At 42.5% G+C, this 21,682-nt stretch overlaps 1 protein-coding gene across 1 annotated transcript in view; it reads left to right on the forward strand.

Annotated features, from left to right (window-relative positions):
- MOCS1 (molybdenum cofactor synthesis 1) overlaps window positions 1-20,185 on the forward strand; it is a 37,013-nt gene extending 16,828 nt beyond the window's left edge. The window contains exons 3-9 of the mRNA XM_015422602.1: window positions 1,695-1,859; window positions 12,775-12,836; window positions 14,006-14,117; window positions 15,282-15,394; window positions 17,867-17,977; window positions 19,076-19,196; window positions 20,123-20,185. Coding sequence (XP_015278088.1) covers window positions 1,695-1,859; window positions 12,775-12,836; window positions 14,006-14,117; window positions 15,282-15,394; window positions 17,867-17,977; window positions 19,076-19,196; window positions 20,123-20,178 — 740 coding nt within the window. The 3' untranslated portion in view covers window positions 20,179-20,185. The remainder of the gene's footprint in view (window positions 1-1,694; window positions 1,860-12,774; window positions 12,837-14,005; window positions 14,118-15,281; window positions 15,395-17,866; window positions 17,978-19,075; window positions 19,197-20,122) is intronic.
- The last annotated feature ends 1,497 nt before the right edge of the window (window positions 20,186-21,682 follow it).

A 21,682-nucleotide genomic window follows, 5' to 3' on the forward strand; every position in this document is an offset into this window, starting at 1 on the left:
CATTTGAGTGGAAAACATAGAGTTTTCCCCTCAAATGGCTGTGCCCCGCTCCCAGTGTGCCCGGCGTCACGACGTCACTTTCCTGTGACGTGCACGCAGGGGTGGGGTTTCCCCCAGGGGCCGATTCCACAGGGGCGGAAATTGGACCTCCAAAGCGGGGGGAAATCCGCCCCCCGGGGGGATTTGGCAGCCCTATTGGTTATTGAATGTCCAATTTTGTTGATTGTACTGACCCACTATTTGTAATCTGCCTTGAGTCCCTGTGAGAAAGGCGGATTATAAATAACATAAATAAAATATGTTCTGAAGGCAGGTATGTAAGCCTACATCATTTTATTTATTTCATTTAAAACATCTGTTCGCCACCCTTCTCCCTTGCAGAACTCAAGGCCGCTTACAGTATAAATAAAATAATTATAAACAAAATAAAACCAATATGAATAAAAAACAACAATTAGGAAGCACATAAAATGTCAGACTTTTAAAACTCTAATTAAGATTGCCAATAAATAAAAGCTAAATGAGTCAAGTGCAGTCGTCTAAATAAAACTGTCTTCATATGCCTCCTAAATATCAACAGTTCTTAGCAGTCAGACCTCTCCTCCTGCAGAGGGGCAGTTTTAGGGTAGAGAGAAACACCCCTCTTAATAGCACCCCAATATTTGATGTGCAGGGCACTGCTTGCGCCAAAATGGACCAAGATGGATACCAGCCAGGCATCAGCCTAGGAAAATAATTTTAAAACTCAAGAGCAGCTGGCTGGCTAATCCCCACCTCCTTGCCCTGGAGAGATGCATGACTTTAGAACAATGGGTCGCCCTGAACCTATTGATTCACTCAGCATAATCCCAACAACACCCCAGCTTCACTTCCCCGTACCCATTACCCTTGATTAGGCTGCCATTAATCAGTGCTTAAATCTTTTCACCTTTTCCAGTCACCCTTCCTGTCCAGTATTTGTGGAGCCATCAAGCCCTCTCACGCCTTTTTCCTCTCTTCCTAACTCCTCTTAAGCCATTTCGTCATTGTTTTCTGATCAACATGTCATCCCCGCCTAAGGGTACATTTTGCCCTATCATCCTGCTGCCCCAGCTGTGTGTGCTGTGTGACCACATACACTCCCACTTTGTGGGTTTCTTTTCTTCACGGAGAAAACGTTGGCCATTTTTCTCTAGCTCTGCAGCTTCCACAGACCTCTTAAAGATTGGTAAATATCACACTTCCCTAAAAAGCTTTCCCATTTCCTTCCTGTCTTTCCTTAGTTAGCTCTTGTATGTGTTTTAGTGTGTGCGTGTCTGTATGTATGCGTTTTGCCCATTTCTGTATATTTTTTAATAAAAAACTTTCCAGTTGAACATCTGCCTGGTCTGTTTGAGCGTTCTCTTAAGGGAGAAATCCTTGTATATATAGGTGTAGAATCCCAGTTACCTGTCTCTTGCTCTGTCTCCTTTGCTAATTCCCCCAACTAATTAAACAGGTGTCAATTGTGTTTCAGCCTCCCTGAATTTGTTGTTTTGTGTCATCCAGAACCTGTTTCTTTCTTATTCATCTAACTCCGTAGAATTAACAACCATCCCTGGATATGTTTAGTAAGAAAATAAGCCCCACTATGCTCAGAGGGTCTTACTAGCAGGTGGGTATGGAGAAGTGATTTGTCACAGCACTCCTTTTCTTGTTACTCTTGTGTTTTCCAGCTCAACTGCGAAAGCTAGAAGGGTTACAAACCATCGCTGTCACAAGCAATGGGATCAATTTGGCCCGACTGTTACCCCGGTTGAAGGAGGCTGGCCTGAATGCCATTAACGTTAGCTTGGACACATTGGTCCCAGCCAAGTACGAATTCATTGTACGTCGGAAAGGTACAGTTCTAGCCTTGCTGAGTTTTTTACAATAATATTGTGTGTAGTGTTTTTATCTTTATATCCTGCATGGATGCCAGTCTGATTTCCCAGTGATGTGGAATGAGAAATGTGAAGGCTACTTGAGGAATGAGTACCCTTGACCCAGAGCTTCTAATACTCTCTTCCTTTCTCTTTCACAAGCAAGATTTCTTCTTTATTGCAGCCAGTGCATGAGGATGAATGTATGTGGCTAAAAACAGGATTACTCAGTCTTTCTGGTTGAGTGATCCTTTGCAGTGTCAGTGTGGTAGGCAGAATGCACAAGACACAAATGGAGCAGAGGAAAGCATGATATAAAGGTCAGTAAGGGAAAGTTTAGGTGAGTGCCTTGACAGTGGGTGGTGTGGAACTGTGTGGTAGCCTGCAGGTGACAGGTTTTGACTCTTTAAAGGGATTTATGGGACATAGTTTTGCAAAGAGGGGGGCTGTTTCACATAAATGGAGGGACATCAAGCAGGAGTCCCAGAGAGCTTAGACTAAATTCATACAGATGAAAGAATCCCAAAAAAGGAAGAGATAATCAGGATCTGAATGGTAGAAACCTTTAAATGGTAAGAACTAGGAACATTTTGCAAGACGTTAGGACAGGAAAAGTGGGGTTGGGTCCTAGCAACTGGGGAGGGGGAAAGAAGCATTTTTGGCAAAGGCAATCTGAGTTGAGAGGAGATAAGGTTGTTCAGTTTGTTTTAGCTATAGACCATGACAATAAACTTCTCAACATCAATATCAGTTTTAAAACAATTTTTAAAACCCTTCAGCATAAATGTAAAGGTACCACTTGAGATGTTGAAACTTCATCCAATTTATAATAAACCTTTGTCATTGTATGAATAATTTTTCTTGGCAGCCAAAACAAATGTAGCTGTAATTCACTTGAACTTTGCTGCTGTTAGCAAGCAAAGACTTTTTATTGCTTTGATGAATGGCCCCATTTATTAATAAAAAATGAGAGCAATGTATGGTGCCTGGTTTCAGAACCCGTATGGCAGAACACCTTCTGTAACTTCCCCACTGTAGGTGTTGAGAACCGATCCAGTTTAATTTCTTAAGGATATCTAAAGGTATCCCTATAAATGTCAGTGAATGTCTATCAGTCACTGTTCAGTGTGATATAAGGGCCAAGCTAGACATTACATCCTACCTGTGGAAGCCAATGCCATTTTAGAGTGGAACTCTGCTGTTTAAAAAATATTGCAAGGTACTGATCCTGCTAGAGCCTCTCTTCCATGTGCCTTTTCAAGTGCCAAAACACCCTCCCAGGGCCCTTGCAAAAATTTTAAATGGCTTAGTTCAGCTCTTAAATTGCCATAACATCTAGTTTTGCCTTAAATGGTATTTATATAGATGTAAAGTAAACCTTTTTCTACTCATAAATGTCTGTTTACAGTTAAAAATCAGATAATATTTTCATAGCAATGATGAGCAGCATGGGAGTGTGATTAATATTTCAAAATCACATGAACAGCAAAACTGAAACAAGACTTTTGGGATCCAGCTGTGTTGGTCTGAAGCAGTAGAACTAACTTAGAGTCCAGTGGCACCTTTAAGACCAACAAAGGTTTATTCAAGGTATGAGCTTTCATGTGCAAGGCACACTTTTTCAAATACACTGGAATGGTAGATGAGGTTCTAAACTTATAAGGGATTTAACAGCAACTTGACATGTAACATTGTGATGTTTAAGTTATGCAAAGTGAAAAACTAAATAACAGGTTAAGGTTATAAGGTCAACAGCTGTAAAGCAATAAATATGTCAAAATAGCAGATTAATGTCTAAAGGTATTTTTTCTAATTGTGGGAAGTAACAGAATCTTAATTCTCTCTCCGCAGGTGTAGAGGGCGCATGGAGGGCACTTAGTAGTATATTTTTAGCTGGATGTAAAGTTGTCAGGAGACATCCATTCAGTATTCTAATATACTATTCTGAAAAAGAAATACAGTAAAATACAGAGGATTTATAGTCCTTGTTGAGAATACATTTGTGAGGACTAAATGAGTTTGCATATGTAATGGGATAAAAATCCAATATCCCTGTTGAGTCCTGGGGAGGTTTTTGTTCCAAGTGTTGTAATAACTTGTAATTCAGAAATTTTCCTTTCCATACCCACTTATACCACTCTTACATTTGCGTTACATTGATGACATTTTTATTGTCTGCACACATGGTAAAGAAGCCCTGGACACATTCCACCAGGCATTCAATGATTTTCACCCCACCATCAACCTGACAATGAACCAATCCATGCAAGAAATACGTTTTCTGAACACTGCTATAAAAATACACAGTGGATGCATAGACACCACCTTATACCGGAAACCTACTGACCAACATACATACCTACATGCCTCCAGCTACCATCCTAAACATACCAAACGATCCGTTGTATATAGCCAGGCTCTATGCTACAGATGCATCTGCTCCAATCCTACAGACTGAGATTCTCACCTGAGGGATCAACAACACACCTTTTTGGAACTAAAGTATCCACCTGATGAAGTCAGGAAGCAGATTAACAAAGCCAGAATTATACCCAGAGAAAACCTGTTAGAAGACAGGCCCAAAATAGACAATAACAGAATACCACTAGTGGTCACATACAGCTCTCAGCTCAAAATAGTACAATGCATCATCAATGACTTACAACCTCTAGTGGATAATGACAGTTCTCTTTCACAAGTACAGGGGGGCAAACCTTTTCTTGCGCACAGACAACCCCCTTCTCTCAAACAACTCCTCACCCACAATACTGCAACATCTCATTTGAACATGGACACTTTGACCAGACCTAGCAATAAACCCAGATGCCAACTTTGCTGCCGCATACACCCAGATAACACAATCAGTGGACCTAACAACATCAACATCAGGGTCTCATTCACTTGCTCATCTTCTAGCATTGTATCTTAGTTAGCCAAATTGCCTTAATTTCTTATCGATATGAGGAAAGTTATGATTATTAATTGGCAATAGGCAAATTTGGGAGCAAACACCGATGTATACAGAGGTCCCACCTTTTCCAGTAGTTACCAATAATGGACACGGAGACTGGATTCAGTATAAAATGATGTATTTTACTGAAGGAGACATCATTCAAACAATACACAAACGCACACACTCTTATACAGATTCTAGGAAATAAAGATAGATAATAAGCACATTTGCATTAGCAGGGTATTCGTTGTTTAGGCAATAGTTACCTGTCCTTGCTGAGTGAACCGTTCCAATGGAAGAAGGGAGAGGAGAGTTGGCTATAAGGAATGTGTCCTGAATCGGCAGAAGCACGTGGGACTCTGGCTGCAGACCTAGAGTCAAAGATGGAGGGAGGGTATTGGGATAGCAAGCTGGACATACGAGGGATAATGCTTAGATAGGGGTCGTAGAGAGATATAGCATGTGGTCGGGTATCAACTTTTATAAGGTAGAGTGGGGGGGCAGGCTGAACTGGCCACATCCCCTTGTCACACCTCCTGTTAGTCCGTCCCTGAAAACATACTATTGGGGTAGAAGGAAAAGGGGAGGGGAGCTAGGGAGTGGTCAATATTGAGAACTAGTAACTTAGACTGGGGACTGGCACCTGGATGAAGAGGAAATGAGTCATTGAGCTAGGGCTATTGTCTCTTGATGGTCCTAGCTGGGTTGTTGGTGGGCGAGCGATTAGTTGCCAAGCAACCCTGTGTAACCAAGCAACCCTCTTGGTTACGTGCAGATTTGCAGGTAGATGGAGGAGGGGGTTGCCTGTGTGTGTCAGAGGGAGCTCCTTATGGTGTTTAGAGCTCTTTGTCCTTGTGCCTTCGCATGGCATGGCGTTATGCAGACCAGGGAACTGGTCCATCTCACAACAGGTAAGAGGGCAGGTAACCTTGAAGAACCACTGGAACAGCAACGGAAAAGGAAGGGTTTCTTCTCTCAGGTGTGCAGTCTCAACTGGCATCATATTGGGTCACCATGCAGTACAGTCCCTTAAGCATACCTTTGCACAGTCCATTTTTATCACTTATGTGATATAGTCCGTAAGAGCACATTAAGTGCCTTGCAGGGCAACATTTGCCATTAAATTTCAACAATGCCCTTCGGTTCTCTACATAGGACAAACAGGACAAACCCTGTGCCAGAGGATAAATGGACACAAATCTGACATCAGGAATCACAAGATTGAGAAACCTGTAGGAGAACACTTTAACCTTCCAGGATATACAATGGATGAACTCAAAGTATTACAAATTTATTACAAAGGAACTTTAGGAACAGAATGGAAAGGGAAAATGCTGAATTACAAGTTATTACAACACTTGGAACAAAAACCTCCCCAGGACTCAACAGGGATATTGGATTTTTATCCCATTACATATGTTAACTCATTCAGACCTCACATATGTAGTCTCAACAAGAAGGACTATAAATCCTCTGTATTTTACTGTATTTCTTTTTCAGAATAGTATATTAGAATACTGAATAGATGTCTGCCGACAATATTGTATTCGGCTCAAAGTATACTGTTGTGCCCTTCACGCGCCCTCTGCACTTGAGGGGAGAGAATTAAGACTCTGTTACTTCCCACAATGAGAAAAGGCACCTTTAGACATTCATTTGACATATTTATTGCTTTACAACTGTTGTCCTTATAACCTTAACCTGTTATTTAGTTTTTCACTTTGCATAGCTTAAACATCATCATGTTATATGTTAATTTGCTGTTAAATCCCTGCCAGTCCGATGTATTTGAAAAAGTGTGCCTTGCACAGGAAAGCTCATACCTTGAATAAACTTTGTTGGTCTTAAAGGTGCCACTGGACTCTAACTTTGTTCTAAGACTTTTGAGAGCAATTTTGACGTAACACCCTTCTGTAGCCACTAGAGGGTAGAACAGTACCAGTTAAATCAAACATGTTTTTTAAAAGAACGCTAGTCAATAGAAAAATAACTTTGATGAATTCAAGATGTTTGCACATTTTCACTATGTTTATATTTAGCTGATTCTAAATATGGAATGTACTGTGTAGGCGAAGCTTTGAATAGATGGAGAGACTTATCTTTTGATGACAGTCCATATTTGATTGTATTAAAATTCAGAAAATGTATCATGTTCAAATACTAGTCAGGTAAATCTAATAATATCCCATCAACTCCACAGAGTACACTGCTCAAGGAAGTAATTCTGCACATGTTGCCAGACACAGGATCATAATTTGGTTAAATGGATAGAACTGGCAATCGAGCACAAGGGACTCCAAACTGCTTTGCTGTTACAGAATTCTGACCCAAGAGCTTTGTAAATTTATATGAATACTTGTGGATTGGAGTCTGGAAGCCGCTGAAATGTGTTGCCTTCCCAAAACTTTTGAGAAAGCGAGGTAGTAATTGCACATGGGACCGTAGAGCTGCCAGTTCTGGGGCAGGAAATTCCTGGAGATTTGGGGGGCAGATGCTAGGGAGGGGTGGGGCTTCGGAAGGGGGGTGCTCAGCAGGGCATAGTACCATTGAATCCACCCTCCAGAGCAGCCGTTTCCCCCGGGGGAACTGATCACTATTGTCTGGAGATCACTTGTCATTCCAGGAGATTGCCAGGCCCCACCTGGAGCTTGGCAACCGTAAGTACAGTTATTGATAAGGCGCCCTGAGCACTGCTGATCCTTGAATGCAGAAATAAGAGAGGGACTCAGGAGATGGAAAAAAAATGTCTTTCTCCTCCCTGAACGCTCTTCTTCTGAGCATACGCCGGAGCTTTTGTCACATAGTATGTTATGCTTCTGGCTGCCATATATAAACTTTACCTTTACAGTATCATACGAGGATTTGCAGCTTATGTCACAGACTTTCAGAAGCACAGGACGAAAGCGTAATAAACTTTTATTTCAGTGCACAGTTGTGGTGCACTGAAGATTATTCTACGTGTTAGGAACATAAGAAGAGCCCTGCTGGGTCAGACCAATGGTCCATCTAGTCCAGCATCCTGCCTCATACAGTGGCTGACCAGTTCCTCTGCACAGCCAACAACAGCGCATAGAGGCCATGGCCTTCCCCTGATGTTGCCTTCTGGCTCTGGGATTCAGAGGCTTAGTGCTGGTGGGAAGTTTGGGGATCTCTGCTGTTTTTCTCTCTGCCTCCTCCCCAATAACAGTGTCTCACAGATGTGTTCCTTTCCTGTGGGATAGAGAATGGGTTAATCCTTCTAGCACAGCATTGGCTTTGCTAAGAGTTCTAGAGAAGTGAGCCTGAGACAATTTCTGCACACGTGCAAACCACCGCATCAGCGTTCTTAAATCATCAATGTTTTTAAAACTTCCCAGACAATTTTTGACTGTTCCAGGAGTAGCTCCAAATTTACTGCCTCATTTTTCAGCATTTTCCAGATCCATTTTTCCACGATTTCTTTTCTTTTGGGTATTAACTTGCAGTTTTCAAGTGTGGGATTCCTGAAATTGAATGTTGTTTCCGACCGCCCCTTTTGTGTCATCAGTGGCGCATGTACTCCCCGCCCCCAAGTCCCCTGAACAACAGACGGACTTTTTTAAGGGGAGTTTTGATTGTGTTACAATGCTGATTTTGTTTAACTTAATAATATCACTGCGTTATATCGCAGGGACAAAATGAGCAGTGAGGTTTGATGTAGCTTTCTCCGTGCAATTACTGGTCCATGAAGTTCCTTTCCTTTGTTTGTGGGTAGGTTTTGTTGCATTGTGCTTGTGTTGTTTATTCATTTCCCCCCTCCCCCTTTCCTGATAGCTCCCGGTGTGTTTTCGATAACAATTCACTCTCTTAAACATCTGAAAATAATGGAATTATATAATTGATTTGATAATCATGGAAACTAAACATGTGCAGTGTTTCCATGTCACATAATTATTGAATAACACTGTTATGAATTGGGGTATCCGCTTCGACGATTGCAAACAGAATACTATTTTCATTAGGATTGTGTGGGAATCTTTGCTAGCCATTTTCTTAGTTGGCATCTAAGGAGGAGCGGAGGGAACTTTGAAATGGTGGCAACCATGCTGTTCCCCACGATACAGCCAGCCTTTTTTAGAACAGTGTTACAATGGTATAACGTTACTGCACATGCACAAAAAAGAGGTTCCTTTTGCTGACAAAGTACACAATGACACGTTTAGCATGGTTCATAATTATTGAATAACAGCGTTATGAACTGGAGAGCGAGTTTGGTGTAGTGGTTAAGTGCGCGGACTCTAATCTGAGAGAACCGAGTTCCCCACTCCTCAATTTGCAACTGCTGGATGACCTTGGGCAAGCCATAGTTCTGTCAGAGCTGTTCTCTCAAGGACAGTTCTCTCATTCTCTCAGCCCCACCTACCTCTGTTATGGGGAGAGGAAGGGAAAGGAGTTTGTAAGGCAGGATATAAATCCAATCTTTTCTCTTCTCTTCTTCGTGTATCCAACAATCGAGTGCCATTTTCTTACTTGGTTCCCTATGATACACCCAACCTTGCAGTTCTAAAGGGATAAGCAGTAACAAAGGGACAATTATCACAAGTGAGTTCAGAGAGTCCACTTGTATTTTCACATATGCAGATCTTCCTCTATTGGAAAGCATTCTGTTGACTTAACAGGCACCCTGCAGGGTAGAAGTTCTGCCTCGGAGGCTCATCTTGTCAGCCTTTGATCGCCCTGTATATGCTGCAAATAGAATGGAAGTACAATTAATAGTAATTAGTCTCAGTGCCTTTGATATGCACACAAGTTCCACATCACAGGCCATCAAATATCTCCTCACAGTAGCTAGTTTTCTAAGATAAACAAAATTAACTGTAAATGTTCGATCTCTGGTTTTGAGATGGAATGTATTCAGGGGCTTCAGGTACTGTTCAGTACCACAGATTTCTTGAAACACAAATCATATAGGTGCCTGCTCATATGTTAATATTTTGGTATAGTGGTCTTGGAGGATCAAGGTTCAGATATCCACCTTGCTGTGGAAGCTTGTTGAGTGACCTTGGGCCAGTCATACCCACTTTCTGTTGCTTATAGAACAAAGTTATTGTGAGAATAAAATGAAAGATGGGAGGATGATGTATGCTGCACTGGGTGGGATTAAAATGGGCTAAGGGGTCAAATAGTCACAAAGCTATCCCATGACGTGTGGATGCTGCAGGGGGGAGGTGAGGGCAATGTAACTATAATCCCTTGATAGGATTTGCTGATCTCATCCTATCGGGCAGTTTCCAAAGGCCGTGGCAGCTGTTTTTTCCTTCTCCAAAGTGTACTTTTCTTACTGTGAATAGGTTTAAAGAACATCTATGTCAAAAATGTTTCCTGTACTCTTAAGATAAAAGTTACCACCTTTTTTTCCCCTTGGGGAAATAGGTTTGAAGAGGATCTTTGAAAAAATGGCTAGGAAAAGAACTTTAAGCTTTCTAACTATTGTTTACTCAGGATTGGATCCAAATATTTCCTTATGTTAGGGGAAGGGAACATATATTATACCACGATGGACTGATTAAATTTGTGGGCCCGTAGCTACAGTGTGGTCTCTTGGGGCCTGCCCCCCCTTACTTACTGCCAAGGCCCCCCGATTTCCCATCCTGCCCAGGCCCCCCGACAGTGAGAGGAAAAGAACAGAGTCCTTGTGTTTGTTTTTCATTTGGTTCAGAGGTCTGTGGGCTGACAAACTGTTTGGGAATGGAGAATGCATTGATTATTCTGGCTGAAGAGTTTGTGTGTGTTCATGCCCCACAAGAAAATAAATTGCATGGTGCTGCAGTTTTTGGCACCCTAACGATCGCCATGGCTTCTCGGAGCTCTGAGAGATGCGTGCCATGAACCAGAGGATGGGAGGGGGTGTGATCATCCACATCCCCTCCCGGAGCCCTGGCGTTGGGCTCCTAGCCATGGGGCATTTGGAGAGCCCTTCCTCCAACAACCAGCCGGTGAAGGGGGGCTACTCCCTGCCCCAACGGTCCCGCCACTGAGTTCCCAGCGTTTGACTCAGGGTCACACACCAGGACAAGCGTTTGGGGACCAGCCATCTATAGGGGATGTTGTTTATTTGTAAGAACCTTGCCAAGTCTTTGAATTTCTTTCTCTTCTTCCTGATTTCAAATGGAATATCTTTTAGAACCCTTATTTCCTTGCCTTTGATTTTTAGGGGTGTTCCTGATGTTGCTTTCAGGATAAAATCCTTCACATGCCTTTTAGAGAATCTGACCACTATCTCCCCCGGCAGATTTTTCTTCTTTATATATTCTGGATATGATCTATAAACCACATCCATCTCGCTTTGAATATAATCCGCTTTTAAATCTGCAATCGGGGCCAAGGCATCACTCAGTACTTGTTTCAGGTTCTCCCCCTTATTTTCAGGAAGTCCCTGGAATCTCAGGACAAAACTTGCCTTTTCCATTTGTAGTTGCAAAAGCTGTGATTCTTCAGTCGTTCCCTTCTTTTCCAACATCTGCACACGCTTTTGAACCTTTTTGGTCTTGGCATCCATCTCCTTCACCGTCTCAGCTGTCTGCTCAGTCTTTTTGTTAATTTCGCTTAACTGGAGCTGCTGAGCTGCAAAGTTCTGGTTTAAAGCTGTCAGCTGCTGATTTATATTTGGCATTTGATCCAGCAGAGGGTGCAAAGAGTCTGCTAGCATCTTTGAAATGTCTATGGTAGTTTCCGGTCAGCTGACCGGACCAGCTGGGCTCGGGCTTCCTGAAGAAGGCTTGATTTTTGCTTGTTTGTCCTTCTCAGTTCTTTTGCCCGCCATCTGAAGATGTTTACTTTTAAAATAGTTTGCCAAAAGTCTCTGAAGTTCGCTCATATGCCTATAAAGTTCTTGTGAAGTTTTTAAAACAGTTTCATTTTGCTTTTAATGCCGTCTCCCCCCTTTAAATGTCTCAGTCTTTTCTTTGTGTTTGGGGAGTTCCCTCCCCCGCTCGCTTATGCCTCGGCGGGGGGAGGCTTTCGGCTTTTATCTCGGTGCTATTGCTTTCACGGATTCACAGTCAGTGTCGGCCCAGGGATCCGTGTCTGTCCGAGGACCTCGCTAAAGGTACGTGTTACTCGCTCAGCCTCCACGCGCTTGTCCCGGTCAGCGGCCCGGGTTCCATTGCGGACGCACAGCGGCGGGACTGTTGGGGCAGAAGGGAGCCTCAATTCTCCGGCATCATGCCAGAGGAGAGGCAACCCTTTAGGGTCCCATGGCTAGGGACCCCACACTAGAGTCCCGGGGGAGTGTGTACGATCACGCCCCCTCCCAACCACTGGCACGCAGATCACGTCCCCGGGAGCTCTCCAGGGACACGTCCGCCATTGAGACACCAAAAACTGGAAGTCCTGTTTGGTCCTTTCTATACATATGCAAGGGCACTATGCAAAATCATGTACTTGGAAACTATGGGCAGGACCCAAAGAATTACACAGATGGTTCTATGATCCCAAGGAGCTTCAGACAGCCTCATGCCCCATGCCATACAGCATACCAGCTTTTTGAATGGAGATATGATTTCCAGTAGTTTGTGATATAGTTTGTAGGGCAGGGCAATGTCAATTGTTCAGTTCAAAAGATCACTGTTCAGAAGATCTGTTTTAAAAGATCACTGTTTTAAAAACCTTTTATTGTTGAAAAATAGAAACAAACAGTAATGACACACAAAAAAACTTAAAAGAGAATAATAAACCATCGATACAGTTACAATTCTTTTTCTTTTCCCAAAGATATGTTATAATTTCTATAGTACTAAATATTGTATATTGTATTTGCAGTACTAAATATTGTATTTGCTGTTCTTTATAATACACATGTATACATATGTATGTATGATAGATGTATGATAAATTAAAATTGTTAAATATTATCCTGACTCTGTTCCACAAAACATTTTTTAAAGTCTGTTTAAATATCCCATGTGATTATTATTCTTTTAGGATTCCACAAGGTAATGGAAGGGATCCACAAAGCCATTGAACTTGGATATGATCCTCTTAAGGTGAGAGTCCGTGTTTGCAGTCTTCAGGCTAAAGTTATTAATCACAGATCTGTGCACGGAACTTTTCTCTGCCCCTTTCCCTTGCAACTAAGCAGCATTTACAGAGTAGGAATTATGGATGGATGCTGATCATTTAAATATGCATTTTGAGTGTTTGAAATACTGGAATGAACATGATTGATCTGGGAATATGAGGGCTGTGCCTTTTTTTTTTTTTTAAAGCGAGGAGGAGTTGTTGCCCAGTCAAAGAGGACATAGCTTGCAGAACATCCCAGATGCAATCCTTGGCATTGACAGCTACTGCTAATCTGGTAGCGAGATTGGGAAAGACCTCTGCCTGAGGCCTTGAAGAACCAGTGCCAGCTGGAGCAGACAGTACTGAGCTAGATGGGCCAATGATTTGGTTCTAATAAGGCAGTCCCCCTCTGTTTACAACTCTCACTGTTCCGTTCCCTTTGGTGTGTACATGTTGTACACTGGCTGCTTTTATGGCTTGGATCAGGCTTTGTGCTTTCCATTTCCCACCTCCAGTTCAATGTCAGGCTCAGTATTTGGGAATGTGTCTTAGGATAGCATACTTAAAACTGTGTGCAAATATAGTACAGGCATTTGCACCATCTTACCAAACTTGAAAATTTCCCCAGTACATTTACTATTATTGTGGAGAGAGATGTCAGCATTTAGACCTTGTTTTAGATTTCTGACCTTGCGTTTGCAGTTGGACCATATGTTAGCTAAACACTGGAAGAAGTGGATTGGAGATGGGTTACTAGGAAATCTAGATTCTTACTGGCTGAACATAGAATTGTCTGTAGATGCTGTCTGATGTTTACTTTATGGAATTTACAAATTCTTATTTTAGACCTTGTATTTTAATTCTCTTGTCTAATAATCAGTAATGTTTGTTTAAATATATTTCTGTGATTTGTTTTTTTTCTGTTTGTTGAATTACTAGTCCCTTAATCTAAAATGAGAAACAGATGTAAGTGTAGATTCTCTATCTATTCCAGAATTAATTCCCAACACCCAGTTTTTTGTTATTATCCTTCCAGAAAGCTCATTAAGAATTGTCCTTTTTGGTTATAATGTTCATCGGGATGGGAGGAAGGTGATGTTGTTTCCATGCCTATGTTTGCGCCAGTCAGCTGTCTTTCCCCCCCCACTTCTAGGTGAATTGTGTGGTTATGAGAGGCCTCAATGAAGATGAACTGGTGGATTTTGTGGCTCTTACAGAGAAGCAGCCCCTGGATGTACGTTTCATAGAGTACATGCCCTTCGATGGTGAGCACTTCAGCTTCTAGCTGCGCTTGGCTTGAGGGAGCCACTGGCGCTAAAATAGGAAGTTTCCATTTCAGTCTCTCAGAATATGGTGAGGAAATGTCAGCTTGCAAACTTCAGAAGCTTTTGTGACCTTTAGGAGGTTTTGATCTGGAAAGGGATGATGCAAGTAGGAACTGCTGGCATAGCTAGTGGCAGGGAAATGCTGTTTTGTGACTCTGGGAGGTTTGATCATAAAGACAGCTGAAACATTTAAAACAAACTGTTAACGAGCTTTATGCACTTCTCATTTGAAGATACTGTAGTTAGACTGAAGTTTAAACCCAGGTTCAGATAATGAGGGCTGAATTCACCATGAGTTTCTCCCGCGTAAGCTGTGTTGAAATGAAAGAGATGTGTAAACAGCTCTCGTTCACCTGAATGGAGCCTATGCCCAATTCAGCTCCTCCGCTCCGTATGCCACCTCACACTGCTGTTCTTCTGCAGGCCCCCAGTGCCACTGCATCTGACACAAAATTAATCAGACATGCAAATTTTGCATTGTTTTACAGAGCTTAATTCTTTCTGACTACAAATTATGCTTTGTAGAATGTCTGGGTCCTCCTCTCCTCATCACTGCCACCCGACTTGTTAACCAGTGCATATGGTTGAATGTATGAAGTTGCCTTATTCTACGTCAGGCTCTCTGTCTGACTGGCAGAGGCTCTCTGGTCTTGTGCTGAGAAGAAGAAGAGAAGAAGAGATTGGATTTATACCCCGCCCTTCACTACCCAAAGGAGTCTCAGAGCGGCTTACAAACTCCTTTCCCTCCCCCTCCCCACAACAGACACCCTGGGAGGTCGGTGGAGCTGAGAGAGCTCTTGACAGAAACTGCTCTTTTTTCAAGAACAGCTCTTATCAGAGCTACGGCTTGCCCAAGGTCATCCAGCCAAGTCCAAGTGGAGGAGTGGGGAATCAAACCCGGTTCTCCCAGATTAGAGTCCGTGCACTTAACCACTACACCAAACTGGCTCTTTCCTAACAGCTGCCACCCAAGATCATCTCATTGGAGATACTTGGGATTAACCTGGACCTCCTGCACACAAAGCATGTGCTTTGGCGTTGAGCTACAGCCCCTCACCAGTTAATACTATTGTGACCATAATATTTTCATCTCTCTCATTCTAGGCAATAAATGGAACTTCAAGAAAATGGTGAGCTACAAGGAGATGTTGGATACAATAAAGCAAAGATGGCCAGCGTTGGAAAAGCTGCCTTGTGAAGCCTCTAGCACTGCCAAGGTGCTTGATCTCTTGGGGTGCCTTTGCTTGTGCTATTGAAATACAGGGCCCATGTCTGTGTGATTACCTCATACTTCTGACAGTTAAAATTGCCATAACAAAAGAGTTATTATAGAAGGTAGTAGCTTGAGGCTAGTCACAGTATCCAAGATGACATTGAAGCCAAACCATAGGTGGCTCTGGAGGCAAGGATGTAGAAGTAATGCAGATTTTAGACCTTGAATGCTGAGTTGAGTACTGGTGACGAAAGAGGAATGAATGAGGTGTGATATCCTACAAACTCACTGCCAGTTTCTAGTCTATGAGAGGATGAAGGGAATATGTCCTCTCTTTCCCAGGGTATTTAAATGAATCTGTCACTCCTGCGTCTTGTTCATGCTAGCCATTGAAATAAAATGAAATACAATGTGAAAAAGCAATTTCTATTACATATAAAGACTTATTTGTCTGATAATTATGTTAAATTATTTTAAAGCTAAATACAATATTATAGTAGAAGGAAACTTTATAAAGTGGAACTTTGTGTACAGCATGTCTTAAGGATTAAATCTTATGTGTACCATGTCAAAGGACAAAAGACAAGCCACAACAAAATGCAAAACAGAATACAAGTCAAACAAGGTTGCTAACACCATACAAAACAACTCAAAGAAAAATTCAGGCACCGAGATGACTTGTGTTTTCTGTGCTTTTGGCAAGCAATGATTTTAACAGCAGGTATATCAATATCTTTCTGTGGATAATATGACTTTCCAGCAAACTTTACGAATCTCCAGGTAAGGTCATGTTTCCAACATGGAGCTCCCAAACTTCATGAAGACTCACACCAGTTTCCATACATGAGGAGCAAGCTGCTTCAAACTCAGAAGGGTTGGTAGAAATTTGAAGCAGTTTGCTCCTTGTGTATGGGAACTGGTGTGAGTGTATGGGAACTGGTGTGAGTGTATGGGAACTGGAGGCTCCTGCCCTCCTTATTTCCTTCTTTCTTTCCCTCCTCCTTTTCTTCTCTCTTTTCCCTCCCTTTTCCCTCCTTATTTCCTTCTCTCCGTCTTTCCCTCCTGATTTTCTTCACTACTTCTTTCTTTCCCTCTTTCCCCTCAATCTTTCCTTCTCTCTTTCTTTCCCTTTCCCTTCTTTTTCCCTTCTCTTTCTTTCTCTTTCCCTCCTTTCTTCCTCTTTATTTCTTTTCCTCCTTTCCTTCTCTCTTTCTTTCCCTCCTTCTTTCCTTCTCTTTCTCTTTTTCTTTCTTTCCCTCCTCCTTTCCTTCTTTCTTTCTTTCCCTTTTTCCCTCCATTTCTCTCTCTTTCTTTCTGTGCAGAGCTGCACGTTCCCCCCCCCCATAGCTAGCAATCCAAAACAGTCCAGTGGCACCTTTAAGATTAAGGTTTATTCAGGTACAAGCTCTCCCTCTGTGAGGGCAGATCTACGCTGTCAGGGGTGTGGACTAATATGCTAATGAGTTTCTGCTCTTGGGTGTGACTTCTTATGCTAATGAGTTCCTGCTGGGCTTTTTCTACAAAAAAAGCCCTGGAAATCATAATGTGGCTGGTTGCATCTTCAGTGCTTCACAGCTGGCATTTAGTAACTGTGAACCATGAATCTTTTCCTGGAGGAATTATAAGTAAAGGCAGTCTATACTGCAGTAAGGCACTTCATTATTATACAGAATGAATTTGCATGTATGAATCTTGATGCCTGAACATGTGGGATGTAGATGCTTGGAATCCATAGCTAATTGCGGCTTTCTGGTGTTTGCATATATGCCAGACTATGTACACATGAACTTCACATGGGTTGTATGCTGTTTTCAGCACAACTACTTTCTGTGTATTTTGAAGTAACTTTAATCTGAGCCGATTTTTACACAGCTGTTGCCAGAACAGCTGCTCTGTAGTCTTCCAGTTCATCTCTTTGAGCATAAACACACTGTACAGGGAAACATCAGTATAAGAAGATGTCATTCAAGAGGTCACTCTTTGTAACGTGCTCCCTCATAATGAAAAAGTGACACAACCACAGGGAAAGAACCACATAAGCAAACATGTATAGTGAGTGGATTTCTTTCATCTACTCTGACCTTTTCCTTTAAAAATTGGCCTAAGATTAAGCTTAATTTTATTTCTGGAGATATGAGATTGGTTGCTAAAAGTACTGCTCTGTTGGCACAACTGCAGTTCCTGCAGCAGAGCAGCACATAAGAACACAAGAAGAACCCTGCTAGATCAGACCAGTGGTCCAGCTAGTCCAGCATCCTGTCTCAGGAGGGCCAACGGCAGGGCATAAAGGCTGAGGGCTTCCCCTAACATTGCCTCCTGGCACTGGTATTTTGTGGTTTATTACCTCCAAATGTAGAGGTTCCCTTCTGTTTGTGAAAGACAGGGAGGTGGCTTGACTTTTACTCAAGTGTTCTCAGTAATGTATTCCAACTGCTGTCTCTGCTTTCTTTCACGCTCCCTGCCTTGGCCGTGCCAGGCGTACAAGGTGCCAAATTTTCAGGGACAAGTCAGCTTCATCACCTCCATGTCTGAGCACTTCTGTGGCTCCTGTAATCGTCTGAGGATTACAGCTGATGGTAACTTGAAGGTAGTGTATCAAACACGCTCAAAGGTGGAACTGCATCCAAAACCAAATCCAGGAGTTATTTAAGGGATGCTTCCTAGGCATAAGCTGTACGTCATGTGACCATCCCTGTTGCATCCTACTATAATCCCATTTTGTTGCCCGAAGGAATGACTGTACTTTTTTGCCTAGTTCTTCCTTTTTGAGAAACTTTTCCATAGTCTCTGGTTTCATAAATGTAGCATACTTGAGCTGTAAAACTAATTGGTAAGAAGCCGGAGATTAAATACACTGTTTAGCTTTTTATGTTATCTTAAATTGGCAACAGGCAAGCTGTTCCCAATCATGTGGCTGGGGACTGTGGAAGTTGGGCTTTCCCTCCACTATTCAGTTTCTGTGCACAGCTCTGCGTGATCTGTCAATTCAGACATATGTTGCACAGACTGAAAACTCTTGGGGGTGGCGGAGGGAAGGATGATCAACATTTCCTGCCACGTTAAACTGTTGTTTATTTTAAATTACTTTTCAGCTAAATGGTGGCCCTAACATTCCTCCACTCAGCAAGGACAGCAACTGTCTCACTAATGTTTGCTGACATCAAGTTGGAGCGAGTTCAACAGCTTAAGATGATTACTGAACTAAATTTTAGCACTTGGGAATGTGCAAGGCAGGGATTTCAGATGTCCTGGGTATCTGTAAGACTTGGAGTGGATTTAGAAGTTAACAGTTATCCATAGCTTGGTAGGTTGAAACTTTCATGACATGGCGGTTTGCCACAAGATGATTTATTTGCACTACCTAAGAGCCACAGTAGCCAGTGGGAAGAAAGCTTTCACATGATCAGATAACCGCTACACAAATGGGCTGTTCAAAAACCATCTGAATCCAATGCGTACTTACTTAAAGCGCACTAATACCACTTATTTACCATTGATCCACTCCACGGTGTTTGCTCTTAAGGCCTCAAGCAGAGCAACATCTTTCCTAGTTGCCACAACCTAAAATCCTTTTTGCCAAGGGTTGAGCTTGGAACCTTCCACATGCAAGGACCACAGTCCCTATCCCTGAACTAGCATCTGGGGAAGCATTTCTTCTCTCTGATCCCCCCCCCTTTTTTTTAAGGTGTGCCTTTTTGGAAATTCAGAAGTGTCCTTGCGGGATTATCTACGCTCCAATGCCACAAAAGAAGAATTGGTTCAAATCATTGGTGCGGCTGTTGGCAGGAAAAAGAAACAACATGCTGGTACGGTATTAGAGTCTGAATGGTACCCATCACGTAAGAGCAAACTGAGCCATCAGTGCAGTGCTCTAGTCTGTAATGGAATGGGTGATATATAGGGCTTGATGGGACCCCAGAAAGAAAGAGATACTATATCACAGTATAAAATGCCCCAGATGGCATCCACCTGGAACCTCCTAAGATACCTAGCAACGTGAAAATACTTTGTCATGACACAATGAGGTTTAATTTTGGTAAGGTATTGGTGCTTGTGAGTGTGTTTCCATTTTTCAATGGCCTTTTTTTTTTTTACCCCAGCAAGTGGCAAATACTTCTGGTGACTGTGGATTTGAAAGACTGGAAGGGTAGGCGAAAAAAATCATGTTGAGTAACATGTGAGTTCCATTGCCACAGGGAAAGGGAGCTGTATTCTGCTTTCTTGGCAAAGGTTTTTCTCCTCTTCCAGTCTGACGATTAGCTAAGAGTCTGCTTTTTCAATGCGGGTGACAGCAGAACCCTCAAGAACCTCCCACAATTCTACTACCACCGCCAACCCCACCCCAGGCTTTATTGATGTAGCTCTCAGACAACTGAGGTGGATCTTTGTGAGGAGATGCAAATGTTTCAGGGTGGTGGGTCTGAAGCTTTTCCTAGAATTTTGGTATCCTGACTGGCCCAAAGGGCAGAATGCCATTCCTGCATATTTCATGCCAGTATAATACAGGACACTGGTTGCATGTCTTGCACAGGGATTGTCAATATAGGTGCACTTCGTTTTGTTTTTGTATACACTTTAGAATAGTTTGCTCTGAACCTAGATACTCTGAATGCCATCATCTGCACTGTTACCTTCATTCTTCTATTACTATTTCCATTTATGGTAGAATACTTAGATAACTACAACTCTCTGAGAGTCCGTAATTCTTGCCTATTCATTCCTTTATTCCCAGGCATGCTCAACATTTCTCAGATGAAGAACAGACCAATGATCCTCATCGGTGGGTGACCAGTGAGTACGTACTAAACCATGCTGTTCTCCTGTCTCTTGGAAAGGAATTCAGGCTAACTCATGCAAAAAACCGTGAAAGTACTGCCAGCACAGACTAAGCATATCTGAATTTCTAGACGAGAGATATGAACATCTAAATATAAATAAATAAAAAGTAAGCCAAACCAAGCCAAAAATATATAATTTGGCAACAATCTCAGAATGTGTTTAACATATATACACCTTTGCTGTGTGCACAACTTGCTTGTCAGCTTCATGAAAGTCTGTCTCCTTGTACTATCTGACGGAGCATCTTAAAATGAACAATCCCTTAATTCCCTCTCAGTCATTTTAAAATCCAATATGTAGTAGGGATCGAGAACTTGGGGCACCGGAACAATCCACTGCTATTCCTTCCATCGCATATAAGAACCGTCTGGTAACTGAGGCTCCACTCTGCTGGCACTCTGAGATGTGTCTTGGGTGGGGTGGGGGGATTGTTTTTAATTGAATGAGACATTTGGGGGTGAAAGAGGGAAGCTAGATGCAAAGATAGGGTCCCTCCAGCTGCTTTTGGAACGGTGTGCTGTCTTCTTATAGCCTTTTACATAGCTCAGAACTGGATACGGTCTGACAGGCATGCCTTCTGCATCATGGGAAAACTAACCACTGGCATTCTCTGTCCAAACACTGTGGGCTCTGTGACCAGTGGAGAGGCAGGAGCCAGCTTTATCTTGACACGCAGGCTAGCACACCCGTACAGAGAACAGCTAGAGAGGCTTCCTAATTTGGTCTTCAGGCTTTATTGTACCATGAAGCCAGCTAGTGTGTGAACAAGCAGAGGAAAGTGGGTGGGGAACACACTAGGGGTGTGTGTGTGTGTGAGGGAATGTAGCCTCCACTGCACACAAATTAAATGCTGTGAAAAGAATTAATTGTAACATGTCGCCATACTTTCCTTCATTGCTTTAGCCAGATTCTCTTAAATAGTCTGACATCAGTGCTTCCTTTAAAAGACATAGTTTCCCCTTTGATATGTTCTTTCCTGTAGGTTGACTTGCACTGTAGGACAGTTGGCAAGCTTAAAAAAACTGCAGCCGAGAGTTCTACAAGAGATATTGCTGCTGTGTGGTTCTGTGAGATAGCAGTGCTGGATTACAGAAAATGGTTGCCCTGTTCTGAAACACTCACATTGCCGTAGTCCTTCCTCTACCTGTGTTCATCCTGGGGGCATCTTTTGCTGCCCATGTCCTTCTCATGCCCAGTAAAGCATGCTAGGGTTTTGTTTTTGTTTTTTCCTGTTCATGCCAAACAGTCACTGCCGTGTCTCTAAGTGTTGAGTAGCGAGATTCAACCCATCCTGTTCTGCATAGGAGGAGTTGTGGAGAAACCTACCCAAAAGCCAGAGCAATGGCATACATTTGAAGCATGCATTGCCAAATAAGTGCATCATGTAACAGTGACTCGAAGCTATGTGGGGGCCTTACACTGTTGCATGCTAACCCGAGAAGAAATGTATTAG

The sequence above is a fragment of the Gekko japonicus genome, unplaced genomic scaffold, assembly GCF_001447785.1.
Source record: "Gekko japonicus isolate JY-2015 unplaced genomic scaffold, Gekko_japonicus_V1.1 scaffold1712, whole genome shotgun sequence".
Lineage (NCBI taxonomy): Eukaryota > Metazoa > Chordata > Lepidosauria > Squamata > Gekkonidae > Gekko > Gekko japonicus.